Source organism: Anoplophora glabripennis, unplaced genomic scaffold (genome assembly GCF_000390285.2).
Source record: "Anoplophora glabripennis isolate ALB-LARVAE unplaced genomic scaffold, Agla_2.0 scaffold85, whole genome shotgun sequence".
Taxonomy (NCBI): domain Eukaryota; kingdom Metazoa; phylum Arthropoda; class Insecta; order Coleoptera; family Cerambycidae; genus Anoplophora; species Anoplophora glabripennis.
In genome coordinates, this window is record NW_019416361.1 from 316685 (window position 1) to 338162 (window position 21478).

At 31.0% G+C, this 21478-nt stretch overlaps 3 protein-coding genes across 4 annotated transcripts in view; 2 read left to right on the plus strand and 1 right to left on the minus strand.

Annotated features, from left to right (window-relative positions):
• LOC108917147 (glutamate receptor-interacting protein 2) overlaps positions 1-6065 on the plus strand; it is a 170915-nt gene extending 164850 nt beyond the window's left edge. Inside the window, exons 13-14 of one of the 2 annotated variants that reach the window (XM_018723619.2) lie at positions 1052-1171; positions 1229-6065. In XM_018723619.2, coding sequence (XP_018579135.1) covers positions 1052-1171; positions 1229-1297 — 189 coding nt within the window. In that variant the 3' untranslated portion in view covers positions 1298-6065. Of the gene's footprint in view, positions 1-1051 lie in introns of both variants that reach the window. The other variant, XM_023454247.1, reaches the window with a different exon arrangement.
• Positions 6066-7671: 1606 nt separating this feature from the next.
• On the minus strand, positions 7672-12170 carry LOC108917133 (solute carrier family 35 member E1 homolog). Its single transcript, XM_018723594.1, has 4 exons — positions 11788-12170; positions 11373-11707; positions 10477-10716; positions 7672-8577 (listed from the first exon to the last, which is right to left on the minus strand). Exons 1-4 carry the CDS (start codon positions 12110-12112, stop codon positions 8356-8358), a joined length of 1122 nt encoding a protein of 373 aa, XP_018579110.1. The 5' UTR covers positions 12113-12170; the 3' UTR covers positions 7672-8355.
• Positions 12171-13612: 1442 nt separating this feature from the next.
• Positions 13613-21478, plus strand: part of LOC108917156 (sideroflexin-1) — a 15569-nt gene continuing 7703 nt past the window's right edge. Inside the window, exons 1-5 of the mRNA XM_018723634.1 lie at positions 13613-13858; positions 13946-14148; positions 18471-18743; positions 20444-20519; positions 20994-21079. Of these exons, the coding sequence (XP_018579150.1) occupies positions 13952-14148; positions 18471-18743; positions 20444-20519; positions 20994-21079 (632 nt within the window). The 5' untranslated portion in view covers positions 13613-13858; positions 13946-13951. The remainder of the gene's footprint in view (positions 13859-13945; positions 14149-18470; positions 18744-20443; positions 20520-20993; positions 21080-21478) is intronic.

The following is a 21478-nucleotide window of genomic DNA, read 5'->3' on the forward strand; positions in this document are numbered from 1 at the left end:
TTGCACTAGCCGAATCTTATAAGGATGGAATTTGTATTTTTTTAATATTCGTTGGACACTTGTACGACTCACTCCTGTCGCAGTAGCCAATTGCATTGTACTCAGCGTACTATCCATTGCCACTTGCCCCAATACCGCTATTTCCGTAGGTTCATTTAGTACCGGATTTTCAACCTGCCTCTTTTTGTTATGAACGGAGCCAGTTTCGCGAAATTTGGCCACCAATTCGCGAACAATTTTTCCAGACGCATGTTTCTCAGGATGCCGTTGGTTGAACAGTTCGGCGACCCGATTTCCGCATTCATTGTTTTTGAAAAAAAGCTCAATAATTTCTACTCTTTCTGGAATTGAGTACACCATAATTAATCAATTTAAAAGACTCGGCAGTATTGGTACTCTTCAACTACAAGTCACAAGACAGTTATCTAGCAACTTCTTGTGGCCTATCTAAATACGAAACAAAAAGCGGACAATTTTTTGCTCACCAAAATCAGGCTAAAGAATTCGCAAATCAGAAAAAAAACAGCGAATTCTTTTGAAGGAATTTACCAAGCTAATACCGTAAGTTTTGAAGTAAAATTAAATCGATTTTCGCATTTCTCGTCAAAAATATTGTTCGTATTTTCAAAGCTGCATATTTTCTAAAATAATGGATCGATTTTCAAAAAGTAAGAATCGATGTATAGAGAATTAAAAGCCCTTTCTAATGACCCCCCACTTGACCCCCATTCCCATTTAAAAAAATTTGGGGGATGGCACCCCCACTTAGGGGGTTGAAGATTTTGCTATGCTTTTTGCGTCAAAAGTTGTCCCCCTCAGAAGCAAACTTTACCTGTTTTTGGATTTTGCCGAAAAGTTCATTACTACCCTGTAATGCCTTGCGGTACGTTTTCGATGGGCTACCCTGTATATTAAGAACGATGTGGAAAGCCCCATCTCTCCGCCTTATTTATGCACCATAGTGTCGAGCTCTTTATACCTTCGACTTTGACTTTTATGTTTTAGTAATAACATCACATCATAAATGTCTATTTCATATTTATTGTTAAAGGTAAACGACACGAAAACGCAAGATTTCGATTGCTGCCTGACAGTCCCCCTTATAGCATCTGCCGGAGACAGAATAGAATTAGTTGTAGCAAGAAACCCCTATCTGAATTACCCAGAAAAAGTAAGTTATAAAAATACGCGAATGAGCACTGTAGCTTATATTGTTTTTTTTTTGCAGGACCTCCAAGATAGTATGTCGAAGAAGTCGTTTTCGGCCAGCCAGAACACAATAACAAAGACTTTGTAATTTATTTATTAAAATATAATTCCAGATTCTATATTATAAAAATATTTATTTTTTAGTTAAGATATATTCATATTTACATGATATTCCATAAATACAAGTTTGAAGTATACAATACTGTAGTTTTTATAAGTTAATATCTACATTTTATACAATAGCTATATTAAAAAAATAATAAACAATTATAATTTAACTGATATCTTAACGAGAAAAATAAATAATATATAATTATATTTTTTCACTATGATTCGTAACTCAGATTCAAACATGATTATGGAAAGAACACAATTCGATGTAAATTAGATTCTCCTCTTCCATTCTCAAAATTAATAAAGTTATGGTTCTATAAAAAAACGTATCAATTATTTACATAAGACAAATCGCGCGCAGCATCCCAAATCGCGATATAGGGTGGTCCAAAAATAAACAATACTTCCAAGTAATGGCACATTTTTTATTCATAACAGACAACTAAGGTAAGTATTTACTGTAGCATAAAATTCTCAAAAATCATATTCTCGAGTTTCCTCCTCCAGTTTCTCTGTCACAATCTGAAATAAGGTTACTAAGTACCGCAAATTTATTTTTACGAACAGCAAATCGATTAAAAATGACGTATTTGGATGAAAAGAAATAAAAATACTTATAATAATTTGTTAACTGTTATGTCCGTTTGATCAGAACTTATTTTTATAATTTAATGTAGCAAATGAATGACATTAAAAAAATTACCTGATCTAACCTACCTTCACAAAAATTAATTCTACATAGGTAATGTTAGTTTAGGTCAGATTAAGTTTTTATGTATTTATTATACAAAAAAAATACCCAAATGTATGCAGAAATTGATCTTGAGATAATTCACATAAGTTAATTATACCAGTTCTAAGAGAGCACTGTGAATCCATGAAAATGAAACATATAGTTTATTTTACAATTCCAAATTAGTTACATTTATTTATATTTATATTATTCCATATCACATGATTCGTATGAATGGGTAAGCGAAGTAAAGCAGGACTTAGTAACCTTAGACATCAGACAAAGAGGATAGACGAGTGAGAGAGGGGTAGAAAATTACTGGTATGGCGACCAAAGGCAGTTTATATACGAAATGGTATATGTACAAATACATACCGTTTTTTTGGTTATTATTCTTAAGAAAACGGAAAATAGTTTCCATGGACTGCTAAATCTCTAATTGCATGTATTTTAAAAGACATTAGTACAGAGTTGCAGACAGTGATGACGCGTGGTGTACAGGTTACAATTTTGAAATATTTTTTTTAAACTAGGTTCACCCGGACAAAAATAACCCCAGATTCGTGTTCAGCCCACTCGAAAATAGAGGACAAGGAAAAATTGCACGAGAACTTTTACGCTATAGTAAATAATACTGTAATGGATATTGTCTTGAACTTTTAAGGAAAAATTCCTCATTCAACAATATTATATATACATATACAAAATAATAATATATAATAACAATAAAGGATAAGTGTCACAGATACATTACAGAAAATCTTAGTAATGTAAATAAATGTGCCAAAATACTGCAATTGCAATTTATTACAGGGTGTATACTCGAATGGGAAAAAAACAGGAAAAAATGTAATTATCAAAGAAATATCAGGTAGTTTTTCAAGTTTCCTGGAAAATTTTAAAACTTACTGTAATCGGTCCTTATTTACCAAGTGCGGCCACTGGATGTCACAAAATTATTCTGTTAACATATATTTTTCTTTATTTCTCCCCAAAATAAGAAAAAAAATGCCACAACCATGGAATGTTTAGAATATAGAAACGCTTCAAAATGAAAAAATTTTGCCTACCTTTTTTTTAAATTACCCATTTTCAAGTAAAATCAAATTTTAAAGTTCCTGGTCTTAATTAAATAAGCTAAAAATTCTTGCAACAAAAAAGCTAGAACAAAATTTTACTCAAGCTCTCCAATTTTACCCACTCCTGAATAATTCTAATTCACAGTAACCATTTTTTTTATAAATGATAAAAGTGAAACGCTTGTGTAAATTTTTTATGTTTGTCTTTAGGTTTCAACTTTACTCGAAAAAATTTTTTCGGGAATCTCAACTTGAACACCCTATATATCGGAAACTAAACACTTATCGACCTACATGCTATTAGAATTTAGCCAAAAATCCCATATATTTTTCGAAAAATATGTCTTCAATAAATATACTCATATCTAGATTGCTCTTATTTTGGTGTTCAGAAAGCAAATATTATTAGAATTTTTTTAAATCAAATCACGTTTTTCATTTAGGATAAGACCAAGATGCAAACTTCATGTCAACCAGAGTCTAACTCAATAAATAAATTAAGTGGGAGAGATACAAACAAAAAATTTGGAAAATGGTCATTGCAAAATTGGAACTTAGAGCTTACATTTTTGCTAGCAAATGTTTCAAATGGAAACCTGGAAAACTTGGAAATATCAATTAATTTTCGGTCCAAATTTGGTATACACCCTGTATTAAACTTGTATTTCTGTACTTTTAGAACACCCTGTATAATAGGTTTAACAAATTTTATATAAATAAAAGTTTTATATGCTAAAAAAGAGAAGTATAAGAGTACCTATCCTACAAATTAATTTGCTATAATAAATATAAAATAAAAACAATTACATTATGCTACTAATGCTATAGTTAACTAAATACTTGTCTAACAGTATTTTAATAATTATTCAACATTAATTTTCTTTGTTTTGAAAAATGATCATAGCATATTGCAAATTTAAATTTTCATCTGTTATCATATAGTGTTTTAAATAAATATAAAGTAAGTAAAAATATTTGATTTTCTTTTTTGATCTGGAGAGGAAATATAGCAAGCGCATCACTGTTATTTTTTATCAATGTGTCGAAATTTTTACATCTTCAGAGCTATACAATTAAAACGTTTTTCGATTTCATATAAACTACAAAATAATATCTCAACATATTTTTAACAACTACAAAATCCTTCAAGTTATGTACAAAAAAAACAGAAACATTAAACATAATATGTAGACAAAAATTCAACAGATTGATTACGAGTGTAGATGAGCTAACCTACAAAGTATATGTCATTGTTACCCAATGCCTACTGGCATAAAGCATTGCTTTATATCTACTGACATAAGACCTACTTATCTTTAGGTGCTTCAGAGCCTTCACACGCCTACGCTCGAGATAAAGCGATCGCTAATTGGTTGAAAGATTGCACCAATCACAGCCGATGAAATAGAATGTTGTGTTTAAATGTAATCTTGATCTTATTGTTTTAATTTTACCGAAATTTGTCAACATGAAGGAAATGATGAAATTACTGTTAATTATTTAAGTTATATACTGAATTTTATATGAAAATAATGTTTTAACCATAGTCGTCAACAGAGCTTCTCTATAAAACGTGATAAGCAAGTAAATTAAAGCCTGAAATAGCTCTATAAAAAAAAAATAACTTAGCACTATTACCGACTAAAATTTACTAACTTACTGAAACACCCTATATATTTATTAAAGAAACAGGTAGGTAGAATACATATATTTTATTTTTTATTTAAAAATATTACAAAACATGATTACCGCCATGGTAACTTCAATCATTTCGTGGTTTTAAAAATATAATGCAATAGCAATAAACTAAATTAATTTTATTTCGCTTCCAGCAAATCATTTTCATCTACACACTAAAAACCACAATTTCTCTAACTGATGAGTTATATAGATTAAACAATAAAAAGTTTTTCATGTATCTCAAAAACGACAAATGTTTATATAAAAAAATATATTAAATTTAACAAGGAATATGCTCCTTCATTTTTGACATTTTTATCAAAAGTTATACCGTCATGCTAGCACTAGCTAATGGGCATATGTGAGGGGTCTGCCCCCACAGACCCTGGACCGAGAACAAGGACAGGTCAGAGATTCCTAGGTAGGGCTAAAGAAATGCAACGCAAGTCTGTAACTTGCTTCAACATAGGCAACAGCATAACAACCCGAAAAACCATAATATTTTAAATGTTAGATACGATCATTAGACTCTGTATTATTGTGTAAAACCTAGTATAGTATGCAGAGACTGAAATTTCAAAAGGACTTTTAGCTATGATATTGTGGGAAGCAACTACTCTGCGAACTAAAGCCCCGACAGATAAAATTCATCTGTAGAACCACGACGCCCATTCGGAGACTTTTAATTTATTTAATATACAGATACTCCACTTAATTTTAGGAATAAGATCAAATATGCCCATTAGCCTTAACACGGCTGTATAACTTTTAAATGAACATATTAAAATGAGAAAATTCATTTTTGTGTGATGGCTATGATCATTTTCAATTAAAAAATTATTTAATGGCAAGGTATTTTGAAGAATTGTTTACTTGTTTCAAAGGTACCATTAACAACTACAAATATCAATAAATAATACACTTGTAAAACGCTGTATTGGTACTAAAAAACGTTTAAAGTTACAATTACTAACCTGTAGTAACAATATTACCTACAACGTTCTAATGACTAAAAATAGGCCTTCATGAAAACCACCTGAAAACTGTATCATTACTGAAAAACAAATACTTTCTCACATGTTCAATTCACATGCAACAAACTACATTCAATCAACCGTAGATTGTTGTATTTCAAAACACAGAACACATTAAACTATTAGACCGTAGGGTAAGCCAGAAATAAGTGCCAAAATTTAAACTTCGTATTTAACTCGCCAGAAGCAGCAACTTTTGTCCAATAATTTTTTTCCGAAAACCTCTACTTTTATATATTTTTGTTACCCGCCACTGCAGCACAGAGAACCAAAATAACTACTGGTGTAATTTCATGATCATAAATGCACAAAGATGAATAATTTAGCCATTTGGATATCTATCTACCGACATGTTTTGAGTGTAACCGATATAACCTTAAAAATTCTGACATCATAAATGTCACTTGTACACAATGCCTACTGGCATAAAACATTGCTTTGTACCTACTAGCTATGCCCTCAGGATGCCTACAGAGTAGTAGGTCACTTTGTACCAGTAGATACAAAGGCATGCTTTACGCCAGTAGGCATAGAGTAGCAATGACATTTAAGATGTGACATATGCTTTGCAGGCTATCTCTCACCTATACCCAAAGTTTAAGTCCAATATTTGTCAAGTCACTGTTTGTTGTACCTGAAACTACCAATTTTAATAAATTTATTGAAAATAATGAAAAAAATGTCATAATGACCTTCTAACTTAGTAGGGCAGCATGTTACTTAGATATTTTAATAATCTATAGGCAGTTCGTTAGCTTTATTTTAGTGGGTACAAAGCGCTGGTCAAAATATATTTTAAAAAAATTTGTTAGGCAAAAGTTGTTGCTTTTGGTCTGGGTAAAACGTTGCCGTTTATTTCTGGGACACTCTGTATATTAGCTAGAAGGTTTGTATGTACATAATTCCTATATTTTATCTTCCGATTCTTAAAAAAAAATAAAAATAAAGAATTGCTCAAGAAAAAATATACTTATATAAACTATAGATTAAACATACATATATATTTCGTAATTGACGACTAATATTTAAAAAAATACTAATTCTTTCTTTAAAAATTTAAAATAGACTACTCGACCTTTATTATTTGGTTATTTGTCACACAAAAACAAGGAAACAAGTTAAATTACTCAAATAAATATTTCGTTATTTTACAATATTTACAAAGCACACCATATTTATAAATTAAAAATATATATCCATATAATTTATAGATATATTACTTCTGTAATTTCCTATAGGTGTTTCGCTTAATTTTTTTCCTACTCTGAGAAACCACAATTTTTCTTGAAAACGTCCCATTTTACCATAATTTCAATTTATTAATTAGGTACTTAAATTTATAACAAAGAAATTATACATTTCAACTTGTACAATGACTGTATATGTACAGGCTGTCACAAATTCGCTTCTCACTACAGGGATCTCGGAAACGGTAAGAGATACGAAGTAGCTTAAATGGGGGCAAAGTTGTGTAATCAGAAGACCAACATTATGCCTCTAAAAAGTCAAAGCTAACATGATTAGTTTTCTGAAATATTTGAAAAAAAACTGGAATTTTTGAAATCTGTTTTTGTTTCATTTCAGCCTTGTTTCAGGTGACATTGAAAAAGGAAGAAAACTTTCTCGTGGCATCTTTAGATTTAGAAAGTTGTTTGTAAAACCGTGGTTTCCCGGAGAATAAAACGAGAACAATTTGTATCGTACTATAGAAAAAATAAAAATAATATATAATTATAGCAACCTCAAAATAAAAAATATAAAGTTATCGGTATTACGACAGTTTTTTGAAATTTATAATTTTGCTAAAACAATTTTTTCCAAACATATTTTTACAAAAAATGTCAATATCCTGTCATATTTTTCAAAAGTTAAAATCTACTAATCTATAAGTAAACATACCTAGCGTCAACATTTGTATTCCTGGAGCTGAATATAAACTTTGCATTAAAATCATGGCATGAGACAAAATCTCAGATAATTTTTTTTGATTTTAGCAATTTTTTTTAATAATTCTCTTCCTAGAAGTCATCAAGTTTTTTCCTCGAATATTTAAAAAATTGACGTCACATTTTTTGTGATACATTAATTTTGCTGAAAGGTGTAATTTATTGCGAAAATGAAGTTTATATACCCAATATACTAAACAATATGTCGTAGACTGCAATTATCTCATATAATACTGCATTTTTCATCAACCCCTATGAGAAATAATGCACATGTATAACCTGACTTTATCAAAATATTAAATTTATTATATATTGACAATATGTATGTTATCTACAAAATATAAAACAAAAAAATATACCTCTAAAAATATAAAAAAATCTCAATTTTAAAGGAAATGTGAGGGGTGGAATTTCATACCCTGTACGTTTCCAAAAAAAAAAAAAATCGAAACGTATTACAGGACTTCCATCATTGTTAATACTCCTCGTAATAAAACCTACCCACAAAGACAGTAAAAAAATAAATAAATAATTTATCTTCACTAACGCAATCGATTTCTTCATACAAACAACAGATTACCTTTCGTTATTTGCGGACTATAGTTAAAAGTGTTGTTATTTGAGACCGAGCCGTTGGCATAGCCGTTAGACAATTTACCGTACCCCCCATTCTGTACCCCGTTTTCCTTAGGGAACAGCGCAGCGCTTCTCTCCTGCCAGTTGTGCTGACTATAAGGTAAGAGTGTGTCTTTCTTTGATTGTTGCTTCTGGTCATATTTGGCCTGGAAGGAAATTGCAAATTACAGTATTTTTCTCGAAATCGATAAACCCTTAATCGTGAGTGTTACTTTAAGATTATTTAAAATTTCAAGATAAGTGTCATTTTTTTAGGGGTGAAACAGAATATTAATCTGAAATCTGATTGTACATAATAAAAAATAAATAAAAATACTTACTATAATATGATACATTAGAAATAATTTTTAATGTCAATTCAAGCGTTTAATACAAAGTATTTGTTACTGTTTATAAAGCACTGTATTTAGTTTGTGAATCGCAGTGTCAAATCAATCAATAAATAATTCCGAGAATAATTCACAGAATTTAATTTCGCATTGCAAAAATAATACATCTCAATAATACGACATTGGCTGCATTTTTTCGTAGCATGCAATCCTCCTTAAAGCTAACTTCCATATAAACATGATCTGTGCTCAAAATTTAACCCTGTATATACCATGAAACCACAATAATGAATTATATGGAAATTTAACAAACCATAAATAAATACAACACATCTACTTCGTGATATAAATTGAAAATAAATTAATATGGAATTTATTACGCAACCATAGAGGCGTGGTGCCGTAAAACATGCTTTTACAATATCTTCCATATAAAAAATTATATAAAAAGCAAATTCCTAACAATATGATACCGCTTCCTTATAAGAGGAATAAAAATTGTTTAAATAAATTATTAGTAAACAAGTATAAGTGGAAATATTCCATGTAAATTTTTAGTTACATCTTGATATCTCACTTATCGATGATTTAAGAAAATGAATGTCAAACTATGCAGAAAAGAATACTCTGGAATGTGCCAAAGCTGAGAAATTCTACACAATATGTTTTAGTTAGAGCAGCACATTGTTTATATTTAATTCATATTACTGCTAGCAAGTTTATGTTCAAGGAACGCTTTATTTATAAATTTTATGTAAAACAGTTAAGTTGAAACCTTGAATAAAAAAATGATAAAAAGAAAGAGACAAAATGGTATAAAACCTACAAGGTGTACCATTTAATACCAATAATGAAAATACTCGTGATACTTCAAGAGAGAGCTGTATCACAATTAAAAAAAATATATACATATAAGTAAAAAATTAAATTTAGGCATTTTGTTTCAAAAAATTGTCCGAGTTATTATTCTAATAATTTTGTATGTGTTTTATTTATCGTATTTTACATCTTGTTGTCAAGGGCTATCGCTTAGAACAAAATTTTACTTCTGCCATAAAATATTAATGACTTATAACCTTGAAAAATGAATGCTGAACAATAAATGTGGGTGTCTATAAAACTTATTTAAAAAAGTTTAAGATTAGCATACAACAAAAATATTTTATTTCTTATCGTTTATAGAACGTATTTAACTTTGTTTTATCTCAAATATCGGTCAATTTCAAATTGGATAATAGTAATTTTATCCTGACTGTTATATGGCACATCGTTTTCCATTTATTACATAAAAAATATTACACTAAAGTTATAAACGAATAACAGCCCGTACTAAATGGGTATAAGCACATATACCCTACATCGTGCAAGACAATTATCAAGTTTTGAAATTAATCTATATACGACAACAACAAAGATGTCTAGACATATCTCACAACGAATACTCAAATTTATTATTTATTCTTAGTTGTGACATTACCGAGATAAATGTAAAGGAGATTGTAATACAAGAAATTAATTATTACTTCCCTGCAAGGTAGTTCTACATCAAATAGCATGGAGATAATGCATTTATAACGTAAGTAATAGAATTTCACTTAGTTGGACTCTTAAACTTTTGTTACACTTTGTATTACTGAATTTTGCACCCACAAGTGAATTTTGAACATATCGTACAAGAAAATTTAACGACCTGTGAGAAAATAGAAAGAAACTTACCTTATTATAATACAAAACTCCCAAAATAGCCAGGAGCATACCAAATACATTTGTACTCGTTACCGGATTCCCCAATATGAACAAAGACACAGCTATGACGAATATCCGTTTACTAGCGTTCGCAACGGCATAAGTCAGAGGGGTTACCAAAGATAGGACACTAAACGCTATAATGTTCTGCATCCAATTTAATACCCCGTCGGTTATGAGTAAAGCTACTACCCTGTAATCGTGGTAAGTCTGAAAAAGAAGAACAACGTAGCATAGCATATCTTTTTTTTACAATTCCTGTTTTAGTGGATATAATTTTTAAGTGACCTTCTAAGAACTATACAAGCAAACAAGTATTAATGAAATTCATTATTAGGCAACAGAATTGGACTTTCCACTTTATCTCTCACTTGACCCACAAATTTGGATTTTCCCACTTTATCTTTTACAGAAAAAAATCAAAAAAGATATTCATATTACAAATTCCTCGAAATGGTATCTAATTAATATTAATACTGTATTACTTCAAGACGATTTTTGCCATATTAAATTTATTAATAGATTTATTAAGACGTAAATGTTATATTTAAGTATTACAACCCAAATTTCCAATTGATAGTAACAAGGAACTCGTTAGAAACCTTCAGTTTCACAAAATATATTTAAAAATAAACAAATTTTAGCATAATTATAATACGCTAAGATAAGAAGGAAGATAGTACTTGAGTGATTTATAGTACTTAAAAGGTTTACGAATCCATTTAGGAATATTTGAAGATATCAGATAATACATGTAAATACCGAAAAATGTTAATTACTTAAATAATTATTCAATTCCCCTAACAAATTTTAAATTTTGTGTAATTTAAAAAACATTTTCGACATTATTATCCTTTTCTACTTACCACAGTGTCATCCTTCAGAAGAGAAAACATGTCCACACACATCCACACGGGTAGGAACATAAATAAAGCTAAGCGTCCCAAGATGTGCAGTAACCTAAGATGATGAACACCTGTATCATGTAGAACTTTCTTCGAAAAGATGTGCTGCAACGAGAATCCTCCCGTGGCAACTAAAGCACTCACTAAACCAATAACGTCGAAACTAAGCTCGGTCATGGTAGCTACACCGACTCCAGCTATGATCGGGATTAAACTTAAATACACTTTCATCGTCTGCTTCTCACCCATAATTATCCTAGATAAAATCACAGTAAATAGGGGCATAGTTGCTTTCACTGAAAAAAAGGGGTGGTTTTAGACACAACATATGCTATATTTAAGGGGAGGTAACCTCAACAAGTGAAAGTAAACTAACCTGTATGTGCATAAGAAACAGGGACTTTCCATATGCTTACATGTGAAAATACGGAAGCTATGAACTTCCCAAAGGCTAAGGGTACTATCAGCCGAAAATAATAACCCCATGATATGTCAACATATTTTCTAACTCCCCATAAATTAAAAAAAGGACCACTAAATATTGTTATGGACAACAACTGGACCATTGTCATCGTCATGGGATATGGAAATTCGTTGAGTACCGTCTTGCCGACGACATTGTTGGTGGAACTAACGGCATACCATAAAACACACAGAAATAATATAGTACAAACTTCTTTAGTGTGTTTTTTATCAGCCATGCTGGCAAGGAGAGGAACCACTGTTACTCTGACATTTCAACGTCAGTTTATTACTGACGTTCTCTTTGTCTACTGTCAAATCATTCGCCTTCTTCCTCTGAGATTCAAAAGAACTATTTCTTATTTATTATAATTATCATTATCTCGAACACTCGTAGTACAAATATAACATAATCAAATCAGTAAAGACACATTTTTTTATTAATAGATTTTAAATGAAGTAATGAATTGTGAGAATATTAAAAAGGAGCAGATTGTTCTTTGTTCTGCAGGTTTGGGAAGATGGAATTTTTAAATTTCTTTGAATAATTATTTGTTTGAAACATGATGAAAACTAGGTGTACCTACTGACTACTTAATTTGTTCCAAATAAAATTGAAAACTACTTCTTTAATACAGATAATGTAACAGTAATTAAAATACTGCTCAAAGTGAGTTCATGAACAACGAGCGTACTGATTTATATTATGCTGTAATGATAGCATATACATACAACAATCAATATGCAAAGTTTTTACAATATATCATGTTTCTTACCTTTTCCATCTTATTTTTAATGATGATTTTTAACTAGTCCGCACGTTTTTGCAAAAGTAGGAATCTTCATTTCAAATGACCAAAATTAAAATATTAAACTATTACAAAGTTGTGTCTGTTATATGATGTAGTGAAATAGATAGTTGGTTATACCACAGAAACTTAATATATTCCTATGAGTTACATGTCTATACCTTACCTATAAGCCACTTACATCGACAATTATTTGCATATACCTCATAACTCATAATACATCATAACTGGCAATTTAAAATGGTAATCATGTATAAATAATCAATAATTGAATAAGGTAATAATACGTGATACTGTTTAAAGTGGTAGTAGTTATAGATAATGTCGTTTTAAAAGGGCAATAATTATTATAGAAATATTTCATAGGTATCCTTTCGTGGTAAACTACGGGAAAATAGTGTTACTTTTGTTCGATGCATCCATATAGATAATATCCTTGTTTATAATACATATTTATTCCTTAATACAAAGGATGAAAAATTTACATACATTAGAACAATGCGTAGATTAGTTATTATATGCAAATAACGACAAAAAAGGCCAGAAATTCTAAAAAGCAATGCTGTTCGTCTTTTGGCACTAAAGATTTCGCGAAATTTTATTTAAACACTAGTTCACAGGAAGTGATCTAAAACGATAAAGCTTACAATACGTTAGAGGAAAAACCTTCATAATTTATAACACACTGTAGAGTATGTTCTAAATAACTGTTGTGGTGACAACTTATGTTTTGTGGGAAAATTTTTGTTTTAGAAGTTCAAAGAAACGAACTAGACTGCCACTGGTTTTTTAAGAGATTATGGAGACTGGAATTAATTATTCACAGTAAACAAAACGATTTTAAAACTCCGAAAACATCGTCGATAAACTTGCGTCGGCGCCGTCCGACTCAACCAACGGCAGGCCAAAATGTTCCGATCATCGATTTTACAGAGCGACACGCTCTCGCCACAACACGAACTTCGTTTGGGGAAAGTTCCTCCTTACTGTCTAATAAAGCCGGGACCGAACTGTCACGCTGACAAATACCAGTACATCAAAATTTTCGTGTTCACTGCAGAACTCCTTCATCTCATTTTAAAGACATGGCCCCGAAATCCCAAAATTCCAGTGCGTAAACCGCGATTTAGACACGCGAGATAACATATCATACTTGTGATAACATTTTACACCTAGGTAAGTCAAGGACCAACTTATTAATTTTTATCTGAGGCCAGGATCGCGCGAAACTATTTTTTAAATGAAATTATGTGTTCCTTTTAGGTAATAATGTGTTCTGAAGAGTCTGACAAGGCAGCTGTATACGTTCGAGATTTGAAAAAGAGGATAAACATAGACGAACCACGATATGACCAGGAGACTTACGTAGGCAGAGCCAAACATTTTTTTCTTACCACAAATCCCTTAAATCTGTTGGTATCGAGCAGGAGATTAGAGGAAGCAAGATGTCTAGTTACCAAATACAGGTGATTTATCATATTTACGATTAAGTTAAAGGTGGTGATAAAGTGCTTAAAAAATAACTAAATGCGCGACACCAAGAGGCCTATTTTGAAGGGTCTCTGCCAGGGGTCTAATATTATGCGGAGAAAATAAGGAAAATATGGACAATTAGGAAAAATTGAAGTTTTATTACAATTCTGTTGTAAATGTTATCATATTTATAACAGAAGTAACATTATTTTAATAAACAAATCATCAGACTATCTCCGCTTTTAGAAGAAAATACATATTTTAAATATATTCAGGAACATCAAAAGCATGTCGCTCTGCAATCAGCGCATTCAGAAGGTGCCCAGATGACTGATCTTTTAAGGGAATTTATAAAATAACGCCTTTTTCAGAACCCACTTTTTTATTGAACTTTTATGTGAAAATTTGGTTAAAGCTCAAGTTAAAATATACCTCGATTATTGTTTTTTAAAATTAAAATAAAAAACTGGTATTTTGTTCCTTTTCCTTATTTAGTTATGAAGAATTTTATGAATTTTTGTCAACTGTAAAATCACAAGAGCTTTTCTTTTTGTCCGATAAATTTCTCTTTGTAACGAAATAATTTTGCCAATCAGTAATTTTACTAAAAAAACACATGAAAAAATCGCGAGACCGAAAGTCGAGCGATTTTGTCAAATGCCAGTTTTAGTAAAATCACTGATTGACAAAATTTTAAGTTAAAAAGAAATGTATCTATGAAATGAACAGCTCGTGTGGTTTTTGGCAAGATAAATTAACGATCAAATACGAGAATGAACAACAAAAATAAATATCTTTATTTATTCTGTGTGAACGAATACCAAACATTATCGTTATTTGTTCAAATTATTTGAAGGAACAGTTGTTAAATACACAGTTATTATAAATTGCGGTTTGGTGTACTGATTTCAATATTTTCTTGTCTAGTATGTTAAATATTCCTTTTGACTTATTCTATGCGAGATTCGTAAGTTACTAATAAGAGTTTCGTGATGTTTAGCGTCAATTTGAAGGTACGGTTTAATGGATGATGACGATGAGTATGCGGTTATCTTTATCCGTTGTTGGTCACTTATCCCTGCTTTGGCTAAGTGAGAAACTACTGGCACGGTTTTACTAGTAGGCCAACCAATAGAAGTTAACCTAAAAAATTCATAAAAGTCAAAAACAGTTTTTCGCTAATAAAAAAAACCTTGAACGCCAATCGAAAAATGTTAAATGAGAAAGTTGTAGCTATTTAAAAAACCTATCGATTGCTGTATTACTTTTCGAGATATATCGAAAAAAACGTCAAAAATCGACATTTTTTGTTTTTGCTGTATCTCTTGCAAAATAAGGTTTTGAGACTTGTTACTTGGTGTAAATGTAGCCCTCGGCAAGCAAAAAAGTACCTTTTTTAAAAATTTTTCGAAAAAAAGGTAATCTCGAAAATCGGCCCTTCTTGCTCGACGAATAGTCGTGGAGAAACGAATCGTGGCTCATTTTTTCCGTTAATAGTTGTACTGTCATGGTAAAAAGGGTGATAACGATTTTATTCATTCGAGTGTCCAAAGACGATTTTGAAAAAAGTAAAAAATTTTTGCTCGCGTTTTTTTTTAATATCTTTTTCGATTTTCATTTCTCGATAATATATATTACATGAATCGATTGCTGGCATTTTTACGCGAATTTTTTATTAAAAAAAACGTTGCTCTACGACCTTCTGGAGCCAAGACAATTTTTTGTTGAAAGTCGCCCGAAACAAACGAAAGTACGCTCGAGCCAGAGTTCTCCGCTCGCTGCTTCCCCCACTACCGCTTCAAGGGCATTTTTACCATATTTCCCATCGCTCAGGTGAAAATCCGAGATGTACAAATAATTGGAGATTTTATCATTTCAGATGCCGTTTTCAGAATTTAAATTGGACCATTTTTAATAGATCGCCACGCTGTGCTAAAAAATACCCTATGCAATTGTGCAAAAAGTATGCATCGGACAGAAACCATCTTGCGCACGATTAAACTACATATTATTATCTGTCATTTTCCGCAAGATTGTTTTTCAGCTTCAAATTTGACGGAGTTATGAATTTTTGAAAAAAGGTCTATTTTAGAGGTTTTTCCGGACTATCTCTGTAAAAAATGAACCGATCGGATCGCACAAAAAACTATTTTATAGGTTTTTTTATTCTCTACAAAAGTCCTAATGAGAGTAAGACGATTCCATCATTATTTTTCAAAATATTATAAAAAAAAAACAAAAAAAAGTCATTCTTTTGCAGATTTTATTGTTTAAAAAAAATAGTTCGCGACTTTGCTGGGGAAATCACTTGGGTTTTCATTTATTAAGTATTTTTCAAAAGGAAATAGAAGAAATTTGCTGTAATATTTAAATGTATGTCCAGTTCAATTTTAGCTGCAGATTCTTCTGTAGATATAATATTAATTCCTAATGGAACATTTTTATACCAACCTCTAGAATTTGTGTTTGTCCAAAAGGGATTTGGAGTTAAAAAAGCCGATCAGCTGTTATATTTTCGTTTCTCCTTTGTAAGAGTAATTTTAACATTGTAACTGGACAAATACTTTTTGTTATCCATTTGCTGTCTATCAATTTTTTTATCCGCCTTGTGCTGTTTTTGAAAATATTGAACTATATTCGATTCTTCCTTTTGGGGTTCTCTGGCCCAAAAACCGTTTCCACAAGTTTAAAAACACAGTTCTTTTCAAATCCGAGTCAAAAGTCTTTTCTGTATATTCAACAAAAATTTGTTTTTGAAAATATTAATTAAAAGAAAATTATTATTATTCTGCCTTAAATTTACACATTGAATAAAATATAGATTTCGCTTTCTACATAATAGATAACTTCTAATATGTATTTAGCCACAAGGATGTAATTTATATAGAAAAAAATATTTATGCGTCGAAATATTTCACTTATCTGGGCGTGATAGTACACGTGTTAGAAATCTCATTTCCAAACATTGGTACACTCATTTAGGGTTAAAGGTTACGCACATATTGTATCCGTAATAATTTATATCTTAAATTATGTAATGTTCCCAAATTAAATTTAATTTGGACGTATCCTGATCGTTTGTGCGGACATGAATAATATTGCGCATCAAATGTCTCAAAATTCTGTAAAACTAGTTGGTTGCTATATAGGGTCATTGGGCCAATAACCACCCACATAAATGTGGTATAATAAAGAAATATCCAGCGCATTACTAGAAATTGGCAAACATTTACATTTTGAAGAATATATTTGTATAACCATGAGGATCAATATCTAAACTGTCCTTGATGCTCAAAGTCATCAGCTGTTCATTAACAATAACTTTTTCTGAATGTATGGAACTTTTAAAAAAATTGTGTACCCTTATCTACTATGACAACAGTGAAAGTGAAATGTCAAATGGATCGATTTGCTATACAGGGTGTTCTAAAAGTCTATCAGAAAGCTCCGGGAGGTGATTCTACGGATTAAAATAATACCAGTATGTAAAGAATTTTTTTTCGAATTGTTAATTGTTTGCAAGTCACAGCTTGTCAAAGTTCAATTGCTTTTATTTATCTTTTCAAATAACTTATTTAATTCAAGTTCGATTAGTCTCTCATTTGGCACACCCCCTAAGTACATGAAGTTCTATTGGACCACTCAGAAAAGTTTCATTATGCGCCGCTACAGGGCACTTTACCTAGAACTCAAAATTTGTTTGTTCATAACTTTTTTCTCTTGCTAGACCTCACAGAAATTTAAACAGAATCCTTTCTGGTGCAATTCTCCCAACTCACCCCGTTTAGATCTTTCTAAAACCGTAAACTTTCATTTTCATTACTATTAAATATAAATATAACATACTGTTACGAATGTGAATAACGCATATTTATTGTGATGTCATATGACATCATTGTAATCAACGATGCCAAGTTCAATAGTATGACCTATTTATGTATGCAGTTTTAAATTGGCAATAAATATACATTTGCTCACATCTCACACATAATTTTTTCATTGCCGTAACTATTAATAAACAAGAGAATCAATACACTCCATATACATATGCAATTTATTTTGAATATGGAGGAAATACTTTATTGATAATAATGTACCTGTTCTTTCTTTTTTTTTTTAATTTTCGCTTAGTGTGGCTCAATCACGTGGGCCTAGAAATCTTCCCCGCTTTTTATTATCAAAGTATTGCTACTTTCATTTTTACTTGCCGCTACAGTAAAGACCCTTCTAAATGTTTATAAATTTAAATAGATTGTCTCTGTGCGTTGTATGAGACATACAACACCTGCAACAATTTAATAACCGTTTTGCCTAGATGCAACGAACCAATTCCCGATGACACGACGGTGAACGAACTATGGAGGGCCAAAATGCTGTACGATTCTGCTTTTCACCCCGACACAGGGGAGAAAATGGTCTTGATCGGCAGGATGTCAGCGCAAGTACCTATGAACGTCATGATCACCGGAGGAATGATCACCTTCTACAAGAGCACCCCTGCCGTCGTGTTTTGGCAGTGGCTTAACCAGTCCTTCAATGCTCTGGTCAATTACACCAACAGAAGTGGCGACGTACAGCAGACAAATAAGTAAGTAAAAAAAATGAATGTGGTAATAATATTAAACAACAAGTTTACAAAAGCAAAGTTTTCTCGCTGCGCTCGCTTGTACTCAAAAGCTGTAAGGCTGCTTTTCTTACGAGATTTGTTTATACTATTTTTTCGCATTTTGTGTTTAGCTCAGTATATGACGGTTTTTAGGTGCGAATTCTTGACACATGCACCGATTGACGTGTAAAATTGAACAGTAAGTAGAAAATTGCTCAAGAAACAATAGTGACATAATGCCCTGGGGGTGAATGCCACCCCTTCTCGGGGGTGGCAATGAAGACACCCATTTTAATCGCAAAAATCAATAGAGGGATGAATTCTAAGCAAAAAATGCTCTATAACGTTTTTTCCAAAAATTAATATTTTCCGAGTTATTTCCGATTGAAAAGGTTGATTTTTCATCTAAAAAGTGCATGTTTTTCAACCATTTTTGATAAATAACTCGAAAACCTTGCGTTTTATCAAAAAACTCATATTCAGCAAAAATAAAGATTTTGAAATAACGAATAGATTCATTTTTTATTGATTCCGGTAGATGTAATAATAACCGAGTTATCACTCTCTAAAGGTGATTGTTTATTTTTTGGAAAGTAAAATCGAACCTTTTACCGTAAAATAATGGCGAAAGAACTAATTTTTCGAAGAATATAAATATAACCTTTTTTAAAGTGCTTGGAAAGACCTTTAAAATGCTTTTTGAAAAAATTTCCTAGCTCAAAAACTCGCGGAGTTATGATGAAAATAAAATTGTCATCTCATTTTTTCGAAGAAACAATCAACAAAAAAATCTATGGTTGAACCATAAAAATAGAAACTAAGCGTAATCCATATACAGTTGACTTTATTTAGGTAGTAATAATAGGCTCTGCAAGTTTGATCGGTTTAGAATGCCTAAATTTAAAAAAGTTTGTAATAATGAAAAAATGTTTTTTAATTTTTTTTTTTTAAATCTCTTTTTTCGAAATAACTCAAAAACTAAAACACGATATATGAAAAATGCAAGAGTTCAAAATTAAAGGTCTTTTTTATAATATTTTTGCTCACTTTCAATTTTTCTGTAGAGCAAAAATTAACAGAGATATAACGTTTTTTAATTTGCATTTTGCATGTAATCTTCTTTGAGCCCTTAAAACCTAATAATCTCGAAAACGAAGAATTTAAGAGTGGTAAATATTAAATTTTTGATAATAAAGTATAATTGTATAATACACAAATAATTTTTATCGTCTTCCTTCCTCGCTGACAGTGGAGCTGATATTCAAACACTTAAAAGACATGGAGGATGGCAGCCAATTAGTGTGGCTGAAGGGTATATAGAGGAATGCATCAATAAGTTGAAAATTTCGAAAATATGTTTCTACAGCAAGAACTAGTAGCACCTCAGAATGCAGATAGAGAATCATAATAGTTTAAGGAAGAACAATTAGAATAGAATAAATTTCGTGTTGTTAACTTTTCAAATTTGAATAATTGTACTTTTAATATATATAATTATGTTTCGAATATTTAAATGAACTACTTTCTGTTAAACAGTGACATTACTAGATGGTAAATTTCAGTGTGGTAAAGTGCCACTTTAGTAAACGATTTTGAATTTACGAAAATAGCTTGTTATCAGTCAAAATGCGAAAAAAGTAATTTTTAAACTTTGATTACAATATACTTTCTTGCATTTATAGGCAGCTATTTACGTCCTACGTGTGTGCCACTGGTGGTGCTGTTGGTACAGCCCTTTATCTGAACAGCTTAGTAAAGGTAAGAATTGAAATAAGAAAATCTTTTCGCTATTTCTTTTGCAATATGTCCGAAATTTGCTGTTCTCTGCATAATTTTAGATTACTTAGTCAACATTTTCAACTTGCTTGCAGTATTGCTGGTATAATTCAATGCTAGTTGAAGCCCATAAAATACGAAGAACAATGTTTGATATCATTTGATTTTTTAGGAAAAAAATTTTAATTTGTTTAATTTGAAATGAAATGAATGAAACTATACCTTTACAACAGAGTAAAAATGTGAAAATTTATAGTAGAATAGGCTTTTTAAATTGCTTCACTGTTTCCAAAAAATTATCGTTGAAAATAATTCTTCATCAAAATCCTGTTCCTGCAGTAGTTTTGGAATCTATTCATTACACAGAAATTACTTCTTCAAATCTCTCAAGAGGTTGTCATTTCGACCAAAGTTCTTTCGTTTCGGTAAAACTAAGTGGTATTTTCATTATTTTAGACAATGCCGCCAGTTATTGGACGATTGGTGCCTTTCGCAGCTGTAGCTGCAGCTAACTGCATAAACATTCCCATGATGAGAGCGCAGTAAGTAGACTTTTAAGTTTATAACAGCGACTATTTGGAAACTCATTATACTCCAGTCGAGTTAGATAAAAAAAGGGCTTAACCGGGAAAAAATTAGGGACCACAATTTTATTGTTCTAACATTTAGGGGGGAGTCAATAGTAGTGTAAATTCAGAATCGCGACTGAATTCCACCCCTGCGTCAGCCGCCATCTTGAATTTAAGGAAAAATTCGTTTTTGCTCAACATCTCGGCCATTTTCAACTTTACAACAAAAATGGTATGGACTTAAGTTGTTGCAAATGCGATTTCCTACAACTTCTTTTATTACAAATTTTATCGTGCGATAGATATTTTTCAAGTTAAGGGGGAAAATAGTGACAAAGTATAATTATTGAATTATCTCGTTTGTTATTGACT